The sequence below is a fragment of the Megalops cyprinoides genome, chromosome 2 (genome assembly GCF_013368585.1).
Source record: "Megalops cyprinoides isolate fMegCyp1 chromosome 2, fMegCyp1.pri, whole genome shotgun sequence".
Classification (NCBI taxonomy): Eukaryota; Metazoa; Chordata; class Actinopteri; order Elopiformes; family Megalopidae; genus Megalops; species Megalops cyprinoides.
This window is the reverse complement of record NC_050584.1, coordinates 49,647,436-49,671,492: the sequence shown is the minus strand read 5'-3', so window position 1 is coordinate 49,671,492 and position 24,057 is coordinate 49,647,436. Positions and strand designations below refer to the sequence as shown.

The window sequence follows — 24,057 nt, the reverse complement described above, 5'->3', positions numbered from 1 at the left end:
TGAAGCTGTTTGTAATTCTCGTTCTTTAGTAAGCTCAACAAAGTAACTGCTTCAATGTGGATCCCTTTGTATAGAGTACAAATAGTATAAACCATAATAAATGTACCTTACCAGCAGGGCCATTTTAAGACAAAAAAAGTAAAAAAATGACACCATGTTTGCCGTCTTGAGACATACTCTCTACAAATAAATCAGTAGTGATATTCATCCCTTCAGGTCATCTCAATAACAACTGCTGTCATGCATTTGAACAACTCAGTGTCTTACTGTTATAGTTTGAGTACAAAGAACATATAATATGAAACTGAAATAATTACCAACACCAAATAAATTATTCAACAGTGAATTACTGCATCAAACTGCAACTGAGCAGTGTGATGACTGACAAGAGTACATAAGGCTGGCATTTGTAGATATCATAGATATTATATTTCAGCAGAAGACTTTTCTTGCTGCTCTGGAAGAAGACCCATGTCCTTTAGAATAACCTTCTCCAGGGCCAGGTAATCCTGATACTCCTTCAGGGCCTCCTCCTCAATCTGCTCCACGACCATATCTGGCGTTACTGACCCCTGAGAGATGAAAACAGCCCAGATCAACTGTACGAAAAACCCACTAATTGCAACACCTCTTAGATAGTTGTCTTCTTTATTTTTTTTTAAATACAGGGGGTGTGCTGTTTCCAAAGCGTCATGCCAGCACTGATTGCAGAAAAGTCTGCGTTTAGTTTTAGTTGATGCTGAACCAGGGAAAAATGTTTGATGATGTTTGTTTTTAAATGACAATCCTCATTTTCAACCTACCAGCCAGACCAGGGAATGTCAAGGACACACACATCTCTGTAAACAGTAATCACTTGTGTTTGTTTTAAATTCTTGAGGCATCTTTGTGCTCTTGAACTATTTGGTCTTGAATTTAATTTGTGTGTGTGTTCAGAGGAGAATGTAAAAAACAAGTGGGAGAAAACAAGAATGTGATTCAAGATGTTTCAGTTGCACATAAATAAATTTAAAATATCTTTAAATGGGCATAATCTGATAATGTGATGCTTTTACTTGGGTATGAAAATAATAAAAGCAGTTAGCCTAATGTGATTTAAAATTAAGAACACGGACTTGATATTACTGATACGCCTGTTTTTCTTGTTTGCCGTTTTAGACATGTTAAGATTTGATATTAGCTTGTTTTAGTTCTCAGGGCCAAGTTGAAAGATCATAAATTGTACAAACTGTACAAGTTGTACATTGTGCAGAGATACATTCATATCTGAACAAAGACATACCATGGTGAGACTACGTCAAACATGAAGGGCCACATGTCTGAGCTTCACGTTTGTTCATTTGTGGCTTACCTGTTTTTCCCTTTGCTCTGCAGCCTCTATCTCCTTCTTCTCTTTTGCTCTCATATCCCTCTGCTTCTCAAAGAAAGTCAGCCTCTCCACCTCCGTCTCAAAGTATTTGGCCATATGTTGTTTCTGGAGACAGTAACAAAATGTGAAAGGTGAGTGATACAGCCAATAAGAATGAGATGGAATCCATGAAAAAAAACAGAAGATGTTATTTCTTATCAAAGAATAGGCATCTTTCCTCTCATATTGTGAATTAATTTCCATGACTTGCTTTAACGTGTCGTAATACCTTTGAAGTAAGATTAAAAAAAAAATCTTAAGTACGCAAACCAAAAATAAACAGCTTTGGAGCTGATAATTCTGTTCAAAGTCAGTGGGACCATTTAAATATCAGAACTTCTGTACAGCATTTAAATGTTAATAAAAGTGGATGCCTCAGACCTACAAGGCATCACTTGCAAGGCAATGACATAGTTCAGGGGGGCACAATAAACTCACAACATGACAGAGAAGATACCTACATATTGTGTCGGAAAGGAAAAGCATACGGTCAAATGACAGCTGACTAGAGGCATGGGTATTTATTTTTGAAATTTGTTCTTCTGGAATTTTTGGAAGCATGACTGTGCCTTCACTGACCTCTTTGCTTAAAGGATTGCGGAGTATCCGTGGAACCTCTAGAATGTGCAGCGTGCCAAAATGATCAGACACAGCCAAGAGGTGTTGCTTTGCTGACAGAATATATAGAAAAATAACAATGAGTTTTAAATCATTTTGTACAAATTGTATCAACACATTTCAGAACAAAATAAGAAAACTGAAAAATTCATCCAGCACCAATTGTGGCAGATATTAATTTTAGAAAGGTGTTCTGCTACAATAAATTCTACTATTGTTAATTGCCTGAATGGCATCCATCAGTTCTAATGGCAGTCCAGATAGATAGTGTGTTCCGCCACCATTAAGTCCAATGCAGTGACTCACAGGACACAATCCACGGCTTGATGCAGGTGATCTGGGTGGAGGTGATGTTCTGGGTCTGTGACGGCTCATGTGTCTTCTCCATCATATCCCACACCTCAATATTTCCATCCTCTTTCCCAATAAAGAACACTCCTGGTCTGGACAGGGACCAGTATCCCCCAGTGCATCTCTTCAAAGAGCAAGGCGACTGGACGAGAGGTCCATTCTAATGCAGAATCACCAAGACAGTGAGGACATGGTAAAATGGGCATCACATACAGTTTACAAAATGGAAACATGGGAAGTAAACTGCATTAAGGCTGGTGCTTAATCTGAGGAAGGATAACTGTCACTGGTATATTCCTCCGTAGAGACAGATCAGAGGAGTACAGACACCATTTCTGCTCAAATGTGTATAAAAGCATGCACCATGTCTTGTACATCTTGTACTGTTCCCTATGGGAACTACCTGTTCTAGGGGAAATCCAGCTAAATGGAAATTAGTTGACAAGTATTGAAAGACACTCATTTGTAATTTGAATCAACTGTAAAATGTAAAATGCTTTTGTTTTTTTCTGGAAATCTTGGAATGACTTCAGTTTTATTTTTTGCTGTCCTCTCTTCACATGAGGACATTTTTCTGCAGCTCACTAAGGACAGCACCAAACAAAATAACTATGTGCTCCCATCTGAGTTAAGTCAACCAACAAACATTGCTTAAAATCACTATCACTGGGGTTAGAAGATAGTGTGCTCTGTATTTGCTGCAAGAGGATGTCTTTCAAGAAAAGAAGCCCCGAAACATAACAAAATACCCACTTAGAGTTCTTTCTTCAAATAAATACACAATGTTAAGCACTGTGTTTCCCCTAACTTGGTTCCTACAGGAACACCAAATGAAAGATGCTGATCAAAATCTTTTCTTCATATTGCCTGAGACCAAAGAGAGGCTGTGATAAATTACATTGCCTGAAGTCTACATACATCAAATCACACCACATTGACAAAACCTGCCAATGTCTGCACAACTGCAAACTAAATTCTTGCTTGCCCACTGTCTCAGAAACATAAAAATTCCTGATCTGAGTTTGACAGGTCCTTTCACAGTCTTGTCTAAGTTAATTTACCATGACACCCTCCTTCCAGACGGCGAAAGTCCAGCCTCCCACGGTCAGGATGATGTCTTTGAAAAAGGGTGATCGCAGGACAGTGTTCACCGGACTATCATGTACGATAAAGCAGTGAGAGGGCTTGGCACCTGAGAAGGAGAGAGAAGCAGAACAGAGGACAGCTATGTCCACAGAAGGCTGAGAGTGGTGAGGCTATAGGTTTATAGCACTGCCAGCACAATTCAGGAAATGGTGCTTCAGTTTCAGCCCCACAGGAGATCTGTTAGTGTTTTTGGGTAGTTAGGAAAATTACTGTGAGCTATGTGAGCATCTTGCATTTGTAATTAAATGCTTAATTTTAAAAAGTGGCACGTTAACAGGCTTGAAATCCTCTATCCATATAATGATACTGAAACAGAATAAGGAGACAATTCCTGGAGAATATTTTCATAATTAAGTTGTAGTTGTCTCTGGATATTGTGCTATGCAATTGGCTATGTCATTAAGATCATTAAAGAAGCTGCTTTGTAACACTTTATGCATGCAACCAAACACTTCTGTGACTTGAGAAAGAATCCAGAGTAGAACTGTTATATTCCTTTTCTGCCAAACTAAGACGACAGTTAATTATTAATATCTTCTTATAATTATCAAAAATTACTTATTGTAGTAGTGAGTGTGCTGTTATAGTGAAATTAAATCAATTACTAATCAATGATTCTCTTGTTCTTTACCTCTTTAAAGTACAATAATAGAGACTTAAGTGGGCTTCACTGTAGGTGACCTCAAACTCAAGCACTGGAGGAAAGAATTATTAATGATATGGGGAAACAATGCAGCATTGTACGGTATCATTAACTCAGTCTTCTGTGGTTGAGTAGTGTAAATATAAAATGGAGTGAACTACATGATACACTTCTGGCAGTATCTTGAATTGAGACTCCAGCAGCAGGCATGAATTGCTGTACACAAAATGTCCTGGGTTATAACTTCAGAAATACCATACAGATGAATGTTGGTATTACTCCTTCACTTTGTGTCTTACTCCTCTTAATGCCTTGTTTTCTAGTAAACCGCCTGCTATGCTGAATAGTTTCTCATGCTAAATGAAAAAGTCACAAAAGTTCACATAATAATTTCCTTTTAGACTGGCTAAACTGTGTGTCTTGTTTAATACCAACATTTAAATGAAAAATGCTGTACTAATATTAGTAATGTAATGCTCAGCCTATCAAAGAGCATGCCTCTCTTGATTACAATCTCTCTGTAAGTGCACCTTGTCTTTTACGAAGAATGAATGCCTGTTCTGGCTCAAAAAAAAAGAAAACCTTTTTAATGAAATACTTTACAACAACCATTTTTTTCCACCAAGGTAAGTATGATGAATTACATTCTCTGCATTTTAATCAGGTACTTAATATTTAGTGAGCTAGTATTCTACTATTATGTTTTATTTTATTGCAATACAAGTTTTTAAATAATGCACAGATAAAATTTGTTTTCCTTAAGCATGAAAGCAACTATATTGACTCGTTAGCAGGTCATTTTCATTGTGGTACAATATCGTTGTGTGCTTCATGATTACTGCTTCATACACAAACTGCTTTACATACCCATTTATTATTATTAGTTTATTATTAAAAGTTTATTCATTTAAATTACATACTGACAGTCATTTTAAGTAGACTTACTGTGCAGTCTTCCAGAGTCATTATCCTTTTCCATTTTCCAGTCTGTGTATACCAGCTCTCCATCCTAATACCAAGACAGACAATATATCCATGACTTCATAACTATAATGTCAAAAAAGGCTCTACTGAGAGAGGTTTGGAAACCCTGATGAATATATTTAAGGCTTTACTCATGAAACTAGGCATTAATACTCAATATTGTTATAACTGAGCACCAGAATACACCTTTTACACTTTTATAATGTAATGTAAATGTAAGAAAGTATACCAATTTTGCCCAATTTTGAGGACATGCTTTTGAATCAGTTTCAAATCAATTATCATTTTTGATTGACTGAAAACCTCAATAGTCAGGTAGAGCTACATTTGAGAGGGGAACTAAAGCAGTGAAATGTTAAAATACATTCCATCAACATTCAATATGCAAATACCTTATTTATACAAAACATGCTAAACAAACTGGGACATATTTCTTTTGATGCTCAGAATATAAACTTCCTTGCAAGCAACAGGTGCCTGAGGCTAAACATACTTCTGTTCCAAGATAGAAATTGGTGCTGACATCCTCTAGTACTTTAAGTTGTTTGGCTGAAGGCACTCTCAACTGTGCATATTCAATTCTTCCTTCTGAGTTCTCCACATTCTGCAGAGGTTTCTCTGTGAAAAAAAAAAAACAATTTGTGAAAAATACTAAAAATCTATACAGAATTAGTTGCTTGCAAGTTGTTTTATGTTGTACTTCAACTTTTCAGATATAATATTGAATCACACAACAAAAAGTGGTTGATTTATACTCCTATACTCCTTTTCAGCTGAACATATCTGTGTAACAGTGAGTGTCTCAAAGCATGTAATACTGCAAAGTCTGCAGATCTGATTGTCAGCAGACAGCTGAAGGTTTCTCAGTCACTGTATTATGGTGGGAATGCAAACTCATCATGAGTGAAAAAGGTGACAAAGATGCGAACCCCCTAGGGGGTTCCAGTAGCATGCCCCCTGGGAAGAAAATGTTTTAAATATCAGCTTTAAAATGTGGATTTACAGTCGATTTTAGCATGAGGATATAGGGAAAACCTCACTCTAGAATTAATGTAATCTTACTGCTACAAAAGTAAAGTAAGGGGGAACATCACTTCAGGGCACATAAAAAAAAAAAGCAGTCAATAGAGTGCAGAGCTGGGTCCAAAATCGTATTAAAGTGCATTGCATCCACAATACAATAAAGTTCATCCAACAAAACAAAAACACAATATGTATGTATGAGAGAGAGAGAGAGAGAGAGAGAGAGAGAGAGACTGTCCTATTTCAATTCAACTTCTGTCGTCTTCAGTGAGCTTAGCATTTGCCCCCTTCCCAAGTGACATAATTACAATACTGTAACAGGCGTTCCCAGACTCCTAACATCAGTAACATTATACAAGTGGAATTTGGAATAAGAAGTATGCTAGCTAACGTTAGAATCCATGGAAATAATGTTAACACCACATTGTGATGGCTAGCGTTCGCTAAATCAAAACAATCAAGCTAACTAACAGTCCCAAGCCTTGACATATTGTCATATAAGCCAATTAAGGTTATCATAACACTACTGTAAGAGATTCTTACCTTAACCCTTTTGTGCATACGGTCACACCGGTGTGATTTGCCGTTTAGCATGTATGCTAAAACCGGTGCGATTAGACCCCACACCCCGCATTTCAAAAACTAACTCTAACTCTAACTCTAAACCTAACTCTAACTTCATAACTCAACACACAAATGACCTATTTTGGATTCAAAAAGGCGATTTTTGCCGAAAGGTGACAAGTTTGCATCATTGATTATGTAGGTCCACTGAAATGGCCCAAAATGTCCCCCCCTTACTGACTTGAGGGTATCAATGATAAACTGAGAAAAAAAATTCAGGCTATGTTCTTAAGACACCTACCATGACACAGACAGAAACATAAACATTGCCTTGTTCAGCCTTGCTGTCAATATTTGAAGATTTTTAGATGCACAGCTGACTTTCACTGACTGTCAGATACATCCAATAATTAAATTAAATTTGGGTAGCTAGTGCAATTTTTATCAGTACTGGGATCTAATCTAATCGACAAAAAGGAAAGTCAGCTGTCAGTCATAGACGTTAGTCGGAAGGTATGAATTATTCTGAAAAGCCAGAAACTGCTGATCAAATCAAATACTTCTATGTGTTTATATTATTACACAGCATATTAATATCATGATTTTATCAAAGCCATATTAATAATACAACGATTAAGGGACAAAGGCAGACTTCTTCCCAAATGGGCTGAGATAATTGAACATCATTCAGTCCAAGAGACTACACTGCAAACACCTGACAATCATCAGTGCCAGTACCCTAACCATGACCACCTTGTTAGAGGGCTTTTACTTAATAAAATTGTATGAAATCTGAGGAGTGAGTGAGCCATGCCCTGCTGATCATGGTACTCGCTGAACCACAGAGGAATCTGAGACAAGAGGGCAGACTGAGCACTCTCAGCTGCTGTGGGCCTCCCTCCCCTGGTCACGGAGATTCTGCATGGCCAGGGGTCAGGGCTATCGGAGACCATCACACCCCCACAGGCCAGTGATCCCTGCCCTCTGTTCTCCACATCGCCCTGTGTGGCTGCCAAGGCTGCACATGGGGCACCACCCTGCTGTTACTGAAGGATGGGGATGAACAAAGAGACACAAAATGCTCACCAACACCGTTGCCTGTGAGGTCGTCCTGGATATTGCCCCTCAGGCTGAATTTCAGAGGGCTATATTCACCAGTGGTGTCTATCTTTGGAAGGTTCACCTGTTGAAGAGATTGGTCTTTCATTTATGTCCAGATTGTGAGAGGTCATCCTGCTTTAGAGTGACCTAAACCAAGCAATGTGCACTTCAAAAGTTAACACACTTTCTATCTACAATTAAATAATTAACATTTATAAGAAGTTCTGTTCAGACCTTTATAGAGACAGTTTTTTGTATTCCATACAACAAACTATTTAGAGGCATTTATAGGATCATCTCTTAAAAATAATTTTGTGTATTGAGGCTATCTAGAGGAAGGCAGTGCTATACCCTGAATAGAGGTTTCCAGGAAAGGTCCAGGTGTTTGAATGTATTTGGCACACCATGCGGATTCTCCAGGTGCAGTTCCTCCTCTTTCTGCTTTTTGTCGGTGACTGATTGGGTGGTGACCTTTGGTGCTCGGATATCCCAGAACATCACAGAGCTGACCAACACATGTACACACGCACACGCACACGCACACACACATAAGCAAAAAGCATCTAAAAAACATTACTCAAAATATATTAATTTATATAATATAATAATAATTTAATTAATTTTTTAATTAGTTTCTGGTTGAATTACACTTGAAAACATACCAGTCGGGGGCACAGGTGACAATCTGCACACAAATTAGATTCTTGTTTTCCATTGGTGCCCCTGTTCTGGAGACCTGAACGGGGGAAAAATTTGTTATATATTTTCCTCAAAAGGTGAATGGTATTCCCATGTACTTCTTTGGGGCTGTACGGTTACATTAACTCCCTATGGCCTCTTTGATTACCGCCTTACTTTTCTTATCCAAATGCCAGTCAACTGATGCAAAGGAGGCAGTATGAACTCTCACATAGTCCATTCTGACCTTTCCCATAGGAGGCTCATATTTACAGCCTCCAGATGCAGAGTCACCATCACAATGTCTTCAAAGTCTATAATGAACATCTTAAGAACTTGTTCTCATAGCTTGCTGTAAGATATTTTGGTTACCTGTCAATAAAGCTGAGACTACAGTCTAAGTCTGAAGCAGTTTCAGTCTGCATTGGATCAAAAGAATAAAAATGCCGTTGGACTGGAAGTCAGCAGTACTTATAATATAAAATTAAAATCAAATCATTAAGGTGATATGACGACCCTTTTAACCGAAGTATATAAATATTTCTGTGTACAACAGAAGTGAAGGCTTTAAGACATGTATATTCAATTCTTTGTGATATGTTGAGCATTTTGTTAAAATGTTTATTTTAGATCTGATAAGATGAGACCTGTCCTAGTCTATAATTAAGTGGTCCTTCATTAGGTGGTATTTAATTCACATGGAAAATAGAACCTGCACATCTTTGTGGGTACATTTACAGCTGGCAGCTGCCTATTCGATGATTTTTGGTCACGGAAGATTTGACTTTTAACTTCCATAACATCTGGCCCAGTTAATGTGCCATTCCACATAGAAAAGAAACACGTGGAAGAAAATTAAGCTAAACACATTTTTGAATTCATGAAAACACAAATATTCATGAACACTTACAGGAAATACAAAAAAAACCTGAGTCAGCCTCTTTGTGCACACTTAGCACCTAGTTTATCAGTCTTTGCATACCTCAAAGTTTTCAGGCAGCCATTTTATATCTGTAACTGGTGCTTTGTGGCCATTGTCTATGCCTGATACGGCACAGTAGCGCATAACAGGAGTTTCATTTTCTTGCTTATCTTCAAAGCCTGGCTGTGAAATGAAACACAAAAGGATTACAGCAAACATTAGCCATGCATTAAAGGTCTAACAGCTAATTCTTTGTTCCCCTTTATATGGTGCCTAGGGAAATGCACAAAATGTAATGTGAAATGTGCATAAGGAGAGAATGAAGTGCAATACTTTGATATCAGTGTCCATAAAACCAGGCTGTTCAGATGTCTAAAACAACAGAACCATTGAAGCCAAAGGTCTTTTCTATAGATTTTTCGTCTTTAGATTGTCAGTTCAAGGTCAAATGATCACATTTATAATTAATTTGAAAGGAAAATATATTTACTTAGACCTCATTTTTCATTGGGCTGATTCTAATAAGACTTTTGGATCTTCTCACAGTTTATAAAGTCAAACTGCATTAATATTGCAGTAGGCAGCCAAGTGAGGCCTGAGGGTTTTGAGTTACAGTCCTGCTCGCACTTCCTTCCTTTTGCTACTTCAAAGAACTTGCATATATGGAGGAATGGATACCCCAACTGATTAAATGGGGACGGCGCTGAAAGCCCACTGGATGATTTAAGTCAGCTTGGCTGTAATATCAAGCTGGGTGGGCCCACAGTGTAATATCTCCCACAAATACTGCTGAAATACTTTCTGTAATGCTGCCTGGTTCTAAGATGCTGTTTCCCATGCATTTTAGTTTGTTTAAATTTCTACTAAATAAATGTAAAGTACTGTGCAAATACAATGTATGCAACTACTTACTCCTTAAAATGTAATACAAACTGGTATGAATGGCAAAAATATTACCTTAAAGTGACTGTTCTCTTTGCTTCTACTATTGAACAAGTCCTAAAGATATGAAAACATTCATAAATCATAGAGGGTGTAATGCTGTAATGTTTTTAGTGTTTTTATTTACAATTTGACTTAATATTTTTGGCTATATTGTGTCTCATTTGGGCTGGCTGGATTTTGAAGAGTAATAAACATGAATTAACTTAAAAATAAAAGTAAAATGACTTCTGATTTAAAAAAATAAAAATGAAAGCTGGTCTACATTACTACTTTCCAAGCTTGCCCAAGTTTTGTAACCCCCTCAGAGAAACAATTATCTTATATTCTTTTTGTTGCCACTTTGTTGGGAGAATGGCTATAAAATTCAGCACCATTCAACAAAAAAATTACTAAATTAAGCAGAATTGTATGGAGCTACAGTCACATTATATTCTGTATCCACATGTAATTTTGGATTTTTTTTTTTAACAATTCTTGACATTTTCTAAAATTTCAATACTGCTGCCATGTCAGCAATTCCATGTCTCCAGAATTCAAACCAAATACTGAAATACCCATAATTATATATAAAACAGAGTCAATAGCTTTAGAGGCTGTATTGTATCTTAAAAGGCAAATCCCAAAATTAAACTTTTAAATGTGGTGGCTTTGTAATACCATAGTTCCCTGTGGTTCAGCATTTGATGTTAATACCAGAAACCAGACAATCCAGCTATTATTGGGTATCTTAAAACAAAAACAAAATAACTAAGTTGAAAAGTAGTTTGTTTTTTAAAATATCCAGTTTAACCTATATTATCAATTTGTTTATATAAACTTCAAATAAGTTCAAATAATAAAAGGAAACTCTACAAATGAAAATTGTACACTTTTTAACAGACAATGTTTTTGCTGCATAAATCCCATTTAACATTTGTTTTTTATCCAAGGGTCACTACATTTCTGGAAACATATTTCATGTTAACAGAATGATAACAAAATATTGTAAATGCACGATATATTTAAGTTAGTAGATTTAGCAAAATGGTGGTCATTTATTCTGTGTAGGTGTAAGGCAAAAATATTTGCTGTGAAACTGAGCATGATAGAGGATCATGACAGGAACCTAGTTACATAACAGCTGGAGTGTGGCCTATTGCTGACACCGAGGGTTAGGCGAGTAAACAGTGGCAGTAGTGTGGCTGGAGGCAGCTGCCTGGGTCTGGTGGCTGGCTTGAAAAGGATGAGAAGGCCTCAAAATTCTCCAGTAATTAAAGGATGAAGATAAAGACAGCCCACAAGCCACTGGATCATCTCAATGTCAACATACAGCACAAAGTATATTTTGTTTTGTTAATGTATTCTGAGGAAAGCCAGTAGAGCTGAAGTATCAATATTCTGATTTTAAAATTTCTTTGTGTCTTGTATGTAATCAATCTAAATTATTTTAGTCTCTTTTCAACAGTGTTTTTGAGTGTTGCAATTACTTTGTATTTTGTCATTTTGAATTTTTGGTAGCACCTCAACAGAGCACATTTTAGTAGATCACAGCCAGTCTTACTGTATTACTACACAGCATGAAAAAATGTTGCAGTCAAACATAGAAGATACTGTTATAAAATACTAGTCTGGTTTTGAACTATACTCACTTTTTATTCTCATAAAAATTCATGATGCAAAAAGGCTAAAAACAACCAACAATTAATTCAGTTTTCTACAATGATTGCTATGTTTGGAGGCTACTTACCAAAGTATTTGCGTTTGAGGTGCTCTTTCCCCCTCCACCGCGTGTGCTGTGTAGCCGTTCTGCAAAAGCTGAGATGTCCCATAACACAACCTGTGATTAAAACACAAAGTTTACTTAACACCAACTAATCAATTTGAAAGCCAGTTATTACTCACAAAAGCCTTTCACACCTTCATATTACACACTGTTCAGGAAAAGTGTTTTAACACACTTCTTCACTTACAATTTTCAAATGTGCACTATGAAAAAAAGACATGGAAAAGAAAACATTTTGGAAGTAGGGCCTGAGAATAAAGTGAATTCCATTCTTTGGGAGGTTAGTTATATAATACTGCTTGATAAGAAAAGCTTCCATGTGATGAAAATCAGAGGGTACTGAAAAGGAGAGTCAACACCTGTCCATTCATGCAGCCTCCGACGATTACATTGGGATCAGAGGGGCAGAACTCAAAGCAGAGAACATCGTCTGGGCACTCCAACACCAGCTGCAGAAGAAAAGGCCATCAGATATCAGCATGACAAAGAAGTAGGTACTATCCCTTAGCTGCTGAACCCTTTCTCACAGGTTATTTTTATTGTTCAGTACAATTTCCTTTTGTATCACTCTAATCTTTGGGGGTTTTTTTCCAATTTAATACATCCCTGCAATGCACATTACGTAAAGAAAGATGGTCTATTAATGTGTAATCACAAGTCAATATTAAATCTATGTGTATGATTAAATGTAATTGAAACATATTTTTATTTAAGCAATGAACTTACTGAATCAATTCTTCAGGCTTATCCTTATTTTGAAAGACTCTCAAGCAGACAAGGTTGAGACTGAAAAAATTAGTTGTAACCTGTCACTGTGGATTTAAATGGTGGAGGAAAATGAAAGAGGAGATTTCGACATACCTGGGGGTGAAGGGGATCAGAGAAGCTCCACAGGAGAATGAGTGAAGGGTTTAGAAGCAGCTTAGTGGAGCCATTGATCCTTTCTTCAAAGGATAGCCTCTCTGTTACAGCTACTGCAATCACCCCTGTCATAACCACATCACAGACACCAAACCGTAAGACCAGGGACTCCCCATTGCCAGCTTCATTCCAAATTTCATTTTCTGTGGCAATTCCTGTTGAGGCGTCAAGTGTTGCAATTACTGGCTCCACAGAAGATTACTGTTCTCACATTCTGCTATGTCTGCTAATAATCAACTAAAACAATGTACTCTTTTTGGCTGATTTAATCTTTTTCTCTTTCACTTACTGCATTATTAATCCTTTGCTCTGAAACATGGTGATGAGCAATGCCTACAATTTTGATGAAGCAATTTAGGTCGAGTGCTTGCTCAAGGGTGGCAGAGTAATGCCAATACCGGGCTTCAAACTTACAACCGTCTGGTCACAAGTGCATTTCCTTAGCCACACACAGGAAACTTCTAAACCTCAATTCCTTTCATTTTCAAGTCTTTGTTCCAGTTAATCCTAAATGATTTAAGTTCCCCTCAGCAGCAGGACCCACCACTGCTGAATGATGGCCATGATTCAGAGGCCAGATCAAAGGCCCTGACTGTTATACACAGAAGGTGATGGGGTGCAGTTTTACCGCTGATGGTGGGGTGCCAGTTGATGTGGCTGATGGTCTTCTCCTTGCTAAACTTCAGATCTGTAAAGGACTGATATTCCTTTAGATGGGTGTCAGCTTTTCCCCCAAACATGACATCCTCTTCGCTCAGTGCCCGCCAGTCATCAAAGAACACATCCATGATCTCATTTTGTTGGAGAGCGATCTCAAATCTGTGTAGTGAATACAAGGCCAGGGGAATTTTCAAGACTTTTTTAACCTGCTGTCTCAAACAGACACAACGCCAGGTGACAGAACTGTTGCTGCTGACTGTAAAGTTATGTAATGAAAGAATTCTGTAATTAAACAGGTTACATCACATATCTAATCATGAAATCAGTAGCTAATATAGTTACTGTACATTTCACCTATAAATAAAAATTCTCCTATCTAATGGGTAAATAAAAAATATGCCAACAATTCACACCATATCCAATATGTCAGAAAGCAAATAGCAATTACCTTGATACAACCAAATTGACAAAATTTTTAAGGTCTTCAGAATTCAAGCAGTTCTCTTTCTCTTCCACTGTGAACTCTCTGGGTTTGTACTGTGTGTGCGTATTCTTTGGATATTTCCTAGAAGAGAGATATTCTGTATATATTTACAAAGACTCCATCTTGATTTTCTGTACACCAAATGTGAAATGTTACAACCCAGACAGTAGGGATGGTAAGATTCACCGATTCCCATCGGTGCACCTGCACAGAAGATGTGATTGCCCCGATTAAAAAAGTGTGCACTGGATACAATATGGGATGAACTCGGGATGCATCGTTTCTAACATCTTTGTATCGGTAAAATCCAATTTATTATTAGTAGAGGCCCTATGCTTTTAATATTTAGAAATGTGACCAATAATTTGTGACCAATAATTTTATATTTAGATTGATTGATCAAATTGCTACAAAGCAAATGTTTGGCGACACTTCAGTTTTTTCAAGAGAGACAAACAATTTGACAAGACGCATGCAATTTGCAAAATATTCTGTGCCGCTATAAAGTACACAGGCAGCATGACTAACCTAAGTACTCACATGGTGTGAGTGCAGAGACATCTGCCTCCCCCTCCCCCTCGGATTCAAATAAAATCAAACTATCTGTACCATATTGAATTGCATAGCATCATATTCTTTTGCATTGCATCGTATTGTGTTGAATCGCATTGTATTGAATTAAATTGTGTCAAATCACACTGCATCGCAGTAGGGGTTAATCATATCGTATTGCATTAGTATAGTTGCTTCATATGTATCTTTAATGTATCAGATCATTGGCAATGCATCGAGATGTGTATCGCATCGGCCTCAGTGATGGAGATGCACATCCCTACCAGACAGTGAGATTAAAGATGACAAAATGCAAACTCAGGTATTGTACAAATGGTTCTTTCACACAACACTTGTATTGAATCTGACTTTAAATAAATGTATACTATGCTCAATCAGACTTGCTCCTCTTGACGGACTTGAAGGGACTTTGAGGTTTGTTTTGAATCACAGTAGAGTACAACAGTAATGCATGTTAGCTTTTCCAAACACACGTATGTTTAAACATTACCTAACTGCTTTGAACACATCTACTGGAACACAAAAAATCAAGGATATCACAACTGAAGGAGGTACAACTGGTACACACAGGTAGCAGTAGAGCAAATTGCACTTTAAAATAGATATTTATGAATAATGCTCACAGAATGTAAGAAGTCTCACCATTTTGTCTGAGTGCTAGAGCTCTTTAAGGTGGGAACAGCCTGTATCCCAGTGTTTCTCTCCATCATCAGAAGGCTGAAATTTTTGTCTTGGTACGGAAGGCATTCTATGAATCCATCCGTTGTCTCCAAGGCATTGCGATCAGAGAACAGGATTGGAGCTCCAAACTGTCTCCGCACCCTTGAGATCTTGTACTTTATCTGAAGAGAGACAAAAAACAGCAGTTTGGCCTGATGGATTGAACAGGTGGTAAGAGATACACTTCAGTTGTAACAGTGGGATAGTTAAGTCAATGGATATTTAAGTGGTTCATGTTGGTCAACTACATTTTAGACAAGGGGATTTTCAGGTGTGTAATTTCATTGAGACTCAAATTATGTGAATAGACTATTACATAAGGTGATAAGCACTGGATTCAGTTAGCACATTTATTTTTGGTTTCCTGTTACACACGGTCTGTAAATACTATTAACTTGATGCAGGGACAAAATAATTTGTGGAACAACTTATCCCAGAAATAAAGGGCTTGAGACCAATCTTCTGCTGTGGCTTACTCCTGATATGATTTCACAGTGCTAATAATATATCTTTATAAAGGTTTCATGTCCATTTAAATACAAACATAAGGATAAACTAGGTGAACACAGTGACGACGTGTTTTCTACCCTTTCCCTGGATTCAACGGTAGACTCCTCCTCAATTTCCAACTCGCTGCCCAGGGATACCCACGGCTTAGGTTCTGGTGTTTTGCATAAAAATGCGTCCGCGGACTCCTCCTGAGCTTCTTCACCTATGGACTCTGGAGGCTGCAGAGGATATTCAACCATTATAGTGGCTCCCCCTCACACAGTACAAACAAGTACCAGACAACTCAATTATGATCAACTGTCCCAACTAGATTAGAAAAACATGGATCTAAATTAGATTTCCTTGAGAAGTTAGGCTGTTTTCTAACATGGTTGCCACCAGGATGTTAGAAATGTGAAATCTGAGAAAAGCATTTCCAGAACCTACATAGTCAGTGCAAAGGGGAGCAGATGGGCAGGATGTGCAAACATTTTAAAACGGATCTCCTATGCAGTAATATATGTAAGCTGAAGAAGTAAACACAGGAATTTGGCTTTTGACATATTTTTGGATATTTATATCCTGAAATTGATGTAGTCTACCACTGTTTCACTACAGTGGGCTTTAAGTAAAAGTGTAAATCAGAAAAGCTGCAATTTACATTATATTATGTAAGGTACTGTGTCATAGAATGAAATTATATATTATTTTATGTAATGTAACACAGTTTGTCCTGTGACCCTTGTTTACATTATTCTTACAGATTAAAGATGCAAAATGGAGGAAAGATGTGACATTTCTGTAGACTATTTACTTGAAATACTTTCACCCACAGACCACAGTCCTTTGCTGTCTGTAAACAAATGGACTCGGTGGCAAACTGACTTACATTTAGGATCCTTTCCTTTGCTTCTTCTGTTACAACAAGATAGAAGCTTTGTCCATATTTGAAATCTCTGTCAAAGACAAGTAAGAGCTCTTCTGCTGGGTAGTCCTATAAACATTAGACATGAAAGGAAATGTTTATCACAACCTTTGAAACAGCTTGTGCTGGTAGCAATCTAGCTTAATCATAAACTATATGAATGAACACTGACCACAAATAATCCCATTTGATTTCTAGAATCTGACATTGGAGACTGTCATAATGTTCTATCACCATATGACTCATCTGATGTTTAAACAAGCCTAAACATACAGACTTAACAAGCCTAAACAACAGTCTAAATTCTAGCTTATCAGTGAGCACCTAGTGTTGTCATGGGGTGTTAAAAGTCCCATCACCAACTTCAAATCACCATGGATACACCAAGTGACTGAATGCCAGTTGATGCTAGGAGGAAGAATACACTGCAGAGTAAGGTGGGGGGGGAGGTCTGTATCACTGAATCAGAAAAAGTGAGGGAGGAAGCTTGATTGAGCTGAAACACTTTGACAGGGGTCATTTGGCTGCGAACCATTTTCATTCTGTATCTCGAGAACTCATCTGTTGGATCTATCTATTCCATTCACATGGTGGTACAGTTAAAATTCAGCCTAGGGTGACTTTTCTAGTCACAGTCAGAATTTCATTTTCAGTTGTTTTTTTTTTTTAAACCAGGTCACAACTCACAATAACAAAAAACATGCCTATATATTACACTTTTAAAATGTTAGACATGTTCTGTGACCATGATGCTAGATGACCCACCTGCACCAGCTGCTTGACAGGGTGGAAATCAGACACTGCTGCCCTTGTCTTCATGTCCTGAAGAATCTCACTCTTTTTGAGGAATTTGTAAAGGTTGTCTTTGGTGAGGTCCTCATCAGCACGGCACCCAAAAAGTTCCTGCGTGGCCGAGGTTAGCACCATGGGGAAGATGTCATTTGGTGCACCTAGCGTCAGAGGTAATATGTCAAATGATATGTCAGAAACATACAATACAATGTGGGCTTTAAGAGTTACAGCCTTTCTCCACAATGACATGCATCTGAAATGCCTCCATCCAAAGTGCTTCCCAACACTATACCAACAATGGCAAATAAAGAATTCAGGGGCAGACTCAAGAACTGGACTCATGGACTGAGTGATTGATGAGCTTCTGCATTAATGTACTTAAGTTACATTCAAACACTATTAACATGGAAAACATAACATTTCTAGTTTATCCTCCACATGGCAGTTGCATTTTTTTTACCCAAATCCTGAGGCTGTAGGGAGGCACATGTACCGATCCTGAGAAGGCCAGTTATTTATTTATGTAACAGATTCACTGACAAAGTGTGCCCTGTCTCTTTAGAGCAGCCTCTCAACAGTGTGCTCTGCTATTACTGGTATTGAGATCATCGTAAATCCAAGGGCACTTCTGCAGTCCTACAATCAATTTCTTGAGGTCCATGTGCTAACCCCTGCTCTGCCGACCCACAAAGCACTGTATTTGCAGGAAAGAAGAAGTTAGAGGCAGTTACCAATGAAATTAACTTTGGGTTTAGATAGATGTGTTCACTAAAGGAGATGTGCCCGTTATGTCAGAAACAGAAAAGAGGAATTTATGGAGACCAGGTTGCTAAAAACCCAGTGCAGAGGATACCCTGTAGACTGAGCTACGTAAGTCTACACGAGACACAATTTTGATTTAACAACAAAACACACAGCAAGTCTTTAAATGTAATAACATCTGCACTCCATTTATAGTAAACACTGTTGAGAAAGGATATTCTTACTATGGAAAAAACAAATGGGGCCCTGTACTCCCTACTAACCCTCACCAGCTCTTTCAGAAGGCCACTGCAGACAGATGTTCTGCCTACATAACCAAGCCATCCAATGGAGCACTTGCCATAGTAAACAGAGAATTGTATAATTACAGTTCACATTACACTAGAGGCCTCTTCAAAGGATTTTGACTAGATTGCTGAAGAGACCCAGAAAGCACTGAAGTTATATTCAGTAACCACTTCCCACGAGGGTGTGTCCTCCATTTTCTCAACTACGAGAAAGAATAGTGTCAATATCAGTGTACAGTAAGAGCTTACCCTTTATAAAAATGTGGATAGAATGTGCTGACTCATTCAACCAACTGCATGTGGTATTTTTATTCACTGTATCCACTGCAGCTCTTTAAATGCATTAACATGCACTTTCACTCACTGCCACTCTCCAGTTATTTTCTGACAGGCTACATATATCAAATACAAATATATTCTCCTCCCACAACCTTTAAAATGATGTTGTGAAGATTGTTCAGTATTATTATCCATTAGTCTTGCATCTGTTTATGCTGACTAAAATGAAAACATAAAAACCCATATAGATTTTGGGAAATCAGCTAATAGATACATTCCAATTTAAAGAAAAAATCAGTAATTATTCTAAAAGTTTCACTGACACAACAAAAGGTTACATTTTATGCCACTGATTTGTCCTGTACTAGAAAGTCATAATGAAAGAAACTGGTGATAAAGTCAAAAGTGAAACTAGCCATGAAGTCACATGATTTAATGAAAGTTACGCAATACACCTTTTCTAGGAATATATCCATAAGGTTTGCAAGAGTATACAGTTGTTGACGTCAAAGCGCTAATATTTGATTTTTTTTTTTCAGAGATAGTGTTGATCCTCCACATTGCATCACTATATTCAGGACAGAAAAGGCCTCGCTTCAGGCTACCTTAAGCATCCATAGAATCTAGAATGAATGACACGTGGGAGCCAGTACTTTTGAACAAATGTTACTGGCAATCTAATACTTGTGTGTCATTCATTTAGGAGTGCACTTGGCCGGGAGGTTTTCAGTTTCCTTTGTTATCTATGGAGAATATATGTACTTACAGTGTATTTATTTGTAAAATTGCATCATTCAGGGAAACTAAAAGTGGCTGTGCAGGTATTTGTTAGATGCACTATACAACAAAGGTAGAAAAACTCCTGTTATGTCAGCTAAATAATCATGACATTTTGTGACTGAAACACCACTAATCAAGGCAAAGTGTTTTAACACAACCCATTGTGTTACAGCTGATTACAGCCGTTTTAAAAGCAGAGGTCAGGTTGCTAATGGTTTACTGGATTTCATGGGAATAAGCAGAAATACAGTATCAGAGGACAGATTCTATCTGGGGAGCAGTTAAGACTCCATTTTAGTGATCAGGCTGGGTCCTGTGTATTTTCCACATCTGTTTGTGATTACAGTATCAAAAGTTCAATCTCCAGTAATTGAGCCAAACTGAAACTGTATAATGGACGATTAAAAGCCAGAAACAATAAACTGTGCTTAAAATAGGATAGTGTATCAAAGTGGTCTCCCCACCCCCACTGAGTGTATAAAAAGTAAATTAGGTGAAGCAAGGAAGAGTTACCTAAAGTTGTTGCTCTTGTGAGGGAGGGAAGTCTATGCAAAGTAACTTGTCAGCCAAGCCTGAAGTTTTGTTAAATAAACAATGTAATAAATAATGTAAACAATGCAACAATAAGTAAAAAAATAAAAACAACTCTCAAGATTCTGTAGACCAGCATTTCCCAAACCTCTCCTCAAATGATCAACTTGTTATGAACCCCTGAAGCTGCTTAATAACAAAATGATCGTTTAAATCAGCTGTGTTGGAGCAGGGAGAGATCTAAAACATGCAGGACAAGGGGTCCTCCAGGAGAGGTTTGGGAAACACTGCTGTAGACCATTTGCTGTCATGTTTGAGAGGATGCTCATTCCACTTTAAACACGGAAATAAAAACAAAATGCTTGGAGAAAAAGTCTAACATGTCTCAAAGCTACCAAGGGTTTGTCACTGAAAAAACATCTTTCTTCCAAAAAATGAGTCACTCACTGTCATTCCACTCCTGTACATTTTTTTAGAAAACATGAATATGTTTGGGTATTAATTCAATGTTCAATTTCTTTCATTGACTATTCACTAATTACCATGCTACCCTTGAAAGACTATGGCTATTGTATAAGCAGCATTACCTTGTTAGTCAGAGTTATCTACTTGTCAGAAATGATTTGACTCAGCTGATGAGGAGATTTAACATGTTGCATGATAAACCAGGAAAAACTGAAAAAAAAACATAAAGGATCAAGTATTTCCTGCTGACCATGAAAGCAACACCTTAGTCCTACTGGTATGTTGGAGCTCCTGGGAACACTTAATACACTGAAAAAGGTAGCATTGAATAAACTGAAATTAATTAAATGATGGTAATGTAATGCAATTTTTCAGGTTCAATTAGGCATATGTGCTGAATACTAATGTAAAGAGTTGATCATTTTACCAAAGAAAGTTTAAAGGGATCACTTCAGGGATATGTATAAAACATTTCAAAAATGTATTTTTTTGTTATTTAATTATATAGAAACAACTATTTCTTCTACCTGAACTGTTAAGAGTAATGTTTTCTTTTTCATTTTGTTATGAAAGCATCCACTACACAAGTAGCTTAAATGTAAAAGAGGGGAAAATATTGATGAAGAGTAATATAAAAACCAAGCCTCTTACCAGAATCTGGTACACTTTCAGCAGGTGATGTGGCATTGCTCTTTTTATCTAAATTGCATACAGAAATAACACATGTAATACTTCACATTTTAAAACATTGCCTTAAGCATATATTACACCTGGCAACAAAGTTGACAAGATATCACGTTCATAACTTAACATAACTGTATGTTGACAAAAAAGTGCTTATTTTCATTTTCAGTGGGAAGCACTTAAAGCCCGGTGGTACCCTTACCTTTTGACTTTCCACTAGCTTTACTACTTGCTGCACTTCCGCTGCTCTTGGCTTTCTTTGGAGGCATCTCTGGGGCTAGGACTTTGCTACAGGTAGAAGAACATTATCATGCATGTACTTATGTATGTCACAGAGAACAAATGTACTTGCTCTTTCTTTTCAAGATTTGACACTGCAGATACAATTAGGAAATCTTCAATATAGAAATATATTTGCAAAACAAAAGCAAAAAATAAATGAATACATTTCTGAATATATATATATATATATATATATATATATATATATATATATATATATATATATATATATATATATATATTTATATAGAAATAAATGGTAACAGAACTAACAGCATTCATACAAAAATTAGATTTTTTCGTTAAATATTTATTCATGTATTTTTTAATGAGACAGGGAGGGTCAGGTAAAAAAAAATTGTATTTGTGTAGCAGGTCTTTTTTTCCAACTAGATCACCTGCCTACTTAAGACTACTGTGAAAACCCTGAGTCAAACGCACAATTATTCTCCGTTTAAAGTTCCTCGGAGGGAACCAGTAAACTAACTTAGGTATATGGCGACATCTTGTGGAAAATATAAAATAAGTGTACGGGTCTTTAAATTTTGGTGGCGGGTTTGCTAGTTGTGACCCACGTGTTGTTCTGTCTTTACAAGTTATTAGCTATCTACTATAACTTCTTTTCGAATTTATATTGTTTAGAGATAAAAAGGAAATAGTAGCTAATGTCCCAGCAAATTACGGTAAACATATCTGATAATTTGATTGATTTGACGTGAAAACTGTTCTATATTTACGACAGTACAGCAAAATCAAATTTGTAGCTAGTTAGTTCGAGTAAATAGTTTTTTTTAATCTAGCTGAACGAATCTGAAGTGAACTGAAACAACATATAACGTCTGCTCAACTAATTAACTAGTGACTGGTCAGCTGACTCAAGTGACTAAATCCTACGCATAGGTTGCTAAATTGTTAGGGTAACACAAAAATCCAACATTAATTTGCTAAATGACAAATGGTTGCAACTGACTAATTTCAACATTAGCTGAATAATGTAACTAGTGAGCCTACTAGTTAAGTTAGACACCTTTTTTACAGTAGCTCTTATGTTATTTCCGCTAGAAAACATGCAGTGATCTAACGTTAGCTATCCAAATTCCGTGGAAATTGTTTGGTTGGCTAAAGTGTATAAATATGCAATACTGACCTATGTTATCTGTCTCCAATATCGTCAACAATAAAACAGGACAAAACAGACAACACAGTCAACATTTACCTTAGCTAATGTTAGCTAGCTGGCGTTAGCGAAACCACTTGTTACAATCATGTCAAGCTAGGTAACGTTATCTAGTTGACGTTAACTGATCACATACTTTCCAGGCGTCTGGCTAGTTGGGTAGCCAGCTATTACTTCCCAAAAAAAGTGATACCAACCTCTTTGTGTGTCTCAGTGAATACTGGAAAATACACTTAGGATCCTGTAGCTACTAACTTTAGTTAATCACACCGTTACAACTGCAGAAATAGTTCCACATTGCAGTTACTTAGCGAAGCTAGCTAATTAATGCGTCAACTAACGTTAGCTATTTACTTCTTCCACGCTATAACAATATTTCTGGTGTCAACGCTGTTGCTAATGGTAACAGAGCTTACTGACGGACAGTTGCAAGAGCCTATCCTCCAATGCCGGTAGCAGTGAACACTTTTTGGTCACGCCCACCATGCAGTACACTTTCGCAGTGGCGCTCACCTTTGGAACCGCCAGGTGAGGGTTTCGATCGGCAAGGGTAGTCCGTATAATCTTGGCCATTATTTATTTATTTATTAGTTATATTGTCAATAATTGTGTATATTGTGTACATTACAGTAATAAATGCAACTAAATTCTTTAAATGAATTTACTCTCCTGAAACCACCAGAACCTAAAGTTTGGGTACTGCCTGTATCTCAGTGTTTCTCAGTCCTACTCCTGGAGGCCCACTGTCCTCCATATCTTCTGTCTATCCTTGCTCTACCTACCTGACTGAACTCATCAGTGGCACTTTTGATTAGCTGAGCACACATGATTTAATCGAGCAGCTAGGATAGATAGAAGATATGCAGGACAGTGGGCCTCCAGGATTAGGACTGAGAAACACAGCCGCTAGATTGATTTACATGCGCTGAAAACACGGCAGATAAAACATAAGACTAAAATCTCTCATGATCGCACAATCTCGTCCCCCAATTGTACGGTCTTTTTAATAGGATACACCTTTCGTGCAGCCCTTTCAAACGCAATGCAGTGAAAGTCGTCATTATTGACGATTGAGGCGATTAGGCTGTTTCAAATTACCGT

At 37.3% G+C, this 24,057-nt stretch overlaps 1 protein-coding gene across 1 annotated transcript; it reads right to left on the bottom strand.

The window, feature by feature from the left end:
• Positions 1–408: 408 nt before the first annotated feature.
• dnai3 (dynein axonemal intermediate chain 3) lies at positions 409–23,304 on the bottom strand. The gene is made up of 23 exons (XM_036521436.1): positions 23,154–23,304; positions 21,700–21,785; positions 21,465–21,512; positions 17,683–17,867; positions 16,882–16,986; positions 16,091–16,231; positions 15,426–15,625; positions 14,175–14,291; positions 13,695–13,885; positions 13,007–13,131; positions 12,505–12,594; positions 12,110–12,199; positions 9,499–9,621; positions 8,501–8,574; positions 8,190–8,343; positions 7,824–7,920; positions 5,644–5,768; positions 5,112–5,175; positions 3,439–3,569; positions 2,333–2,537; positions 1,988–2,079; positions 1,352–1,474; positions 409–572 (listed from the first exon to the last, which is right to left on the bottom strand). Exons 2-23 carry the CDS (start codon positions 21,764–21,766, stop codon positions 426–428), a joined length of 2,694 nt encoding a protein of 897 aa, XP_036377329.1. The 5' UTR covers positions 21,767–21,785; positions 23,154–23,304; the 3' UTR covers positions 409–425.
• Between the last annotated feature and the right edge of the window lie 753 nt (positions 23,305–24,057).

Excerpts from the sequence above, each read along its gene's own strand:
- dnai3 (XM_036521436.1), bottom strand. The coding sequence starts at position 21,766 with ATGCCTCCAAAGAAAGCCAAGAGCAGCGGAAGTGCAGCAAGTAGTAAA. Across the intron at positions 13,886-14,174 it reads GTCAATTTGGTTGTATCAAG|ATTTGAGATCGCTCTCCAAC; the intron begins GTAATTGCTATT and ends TTCACTACACAG. Across the intron at positions 7,921-8,189 it reads CCTGGAAACCTCTATTCAGG|GTGAACCTTCCAAAGATAGA; the intron begins GTATAGCACTGC and ends TCTCTTCAACAG.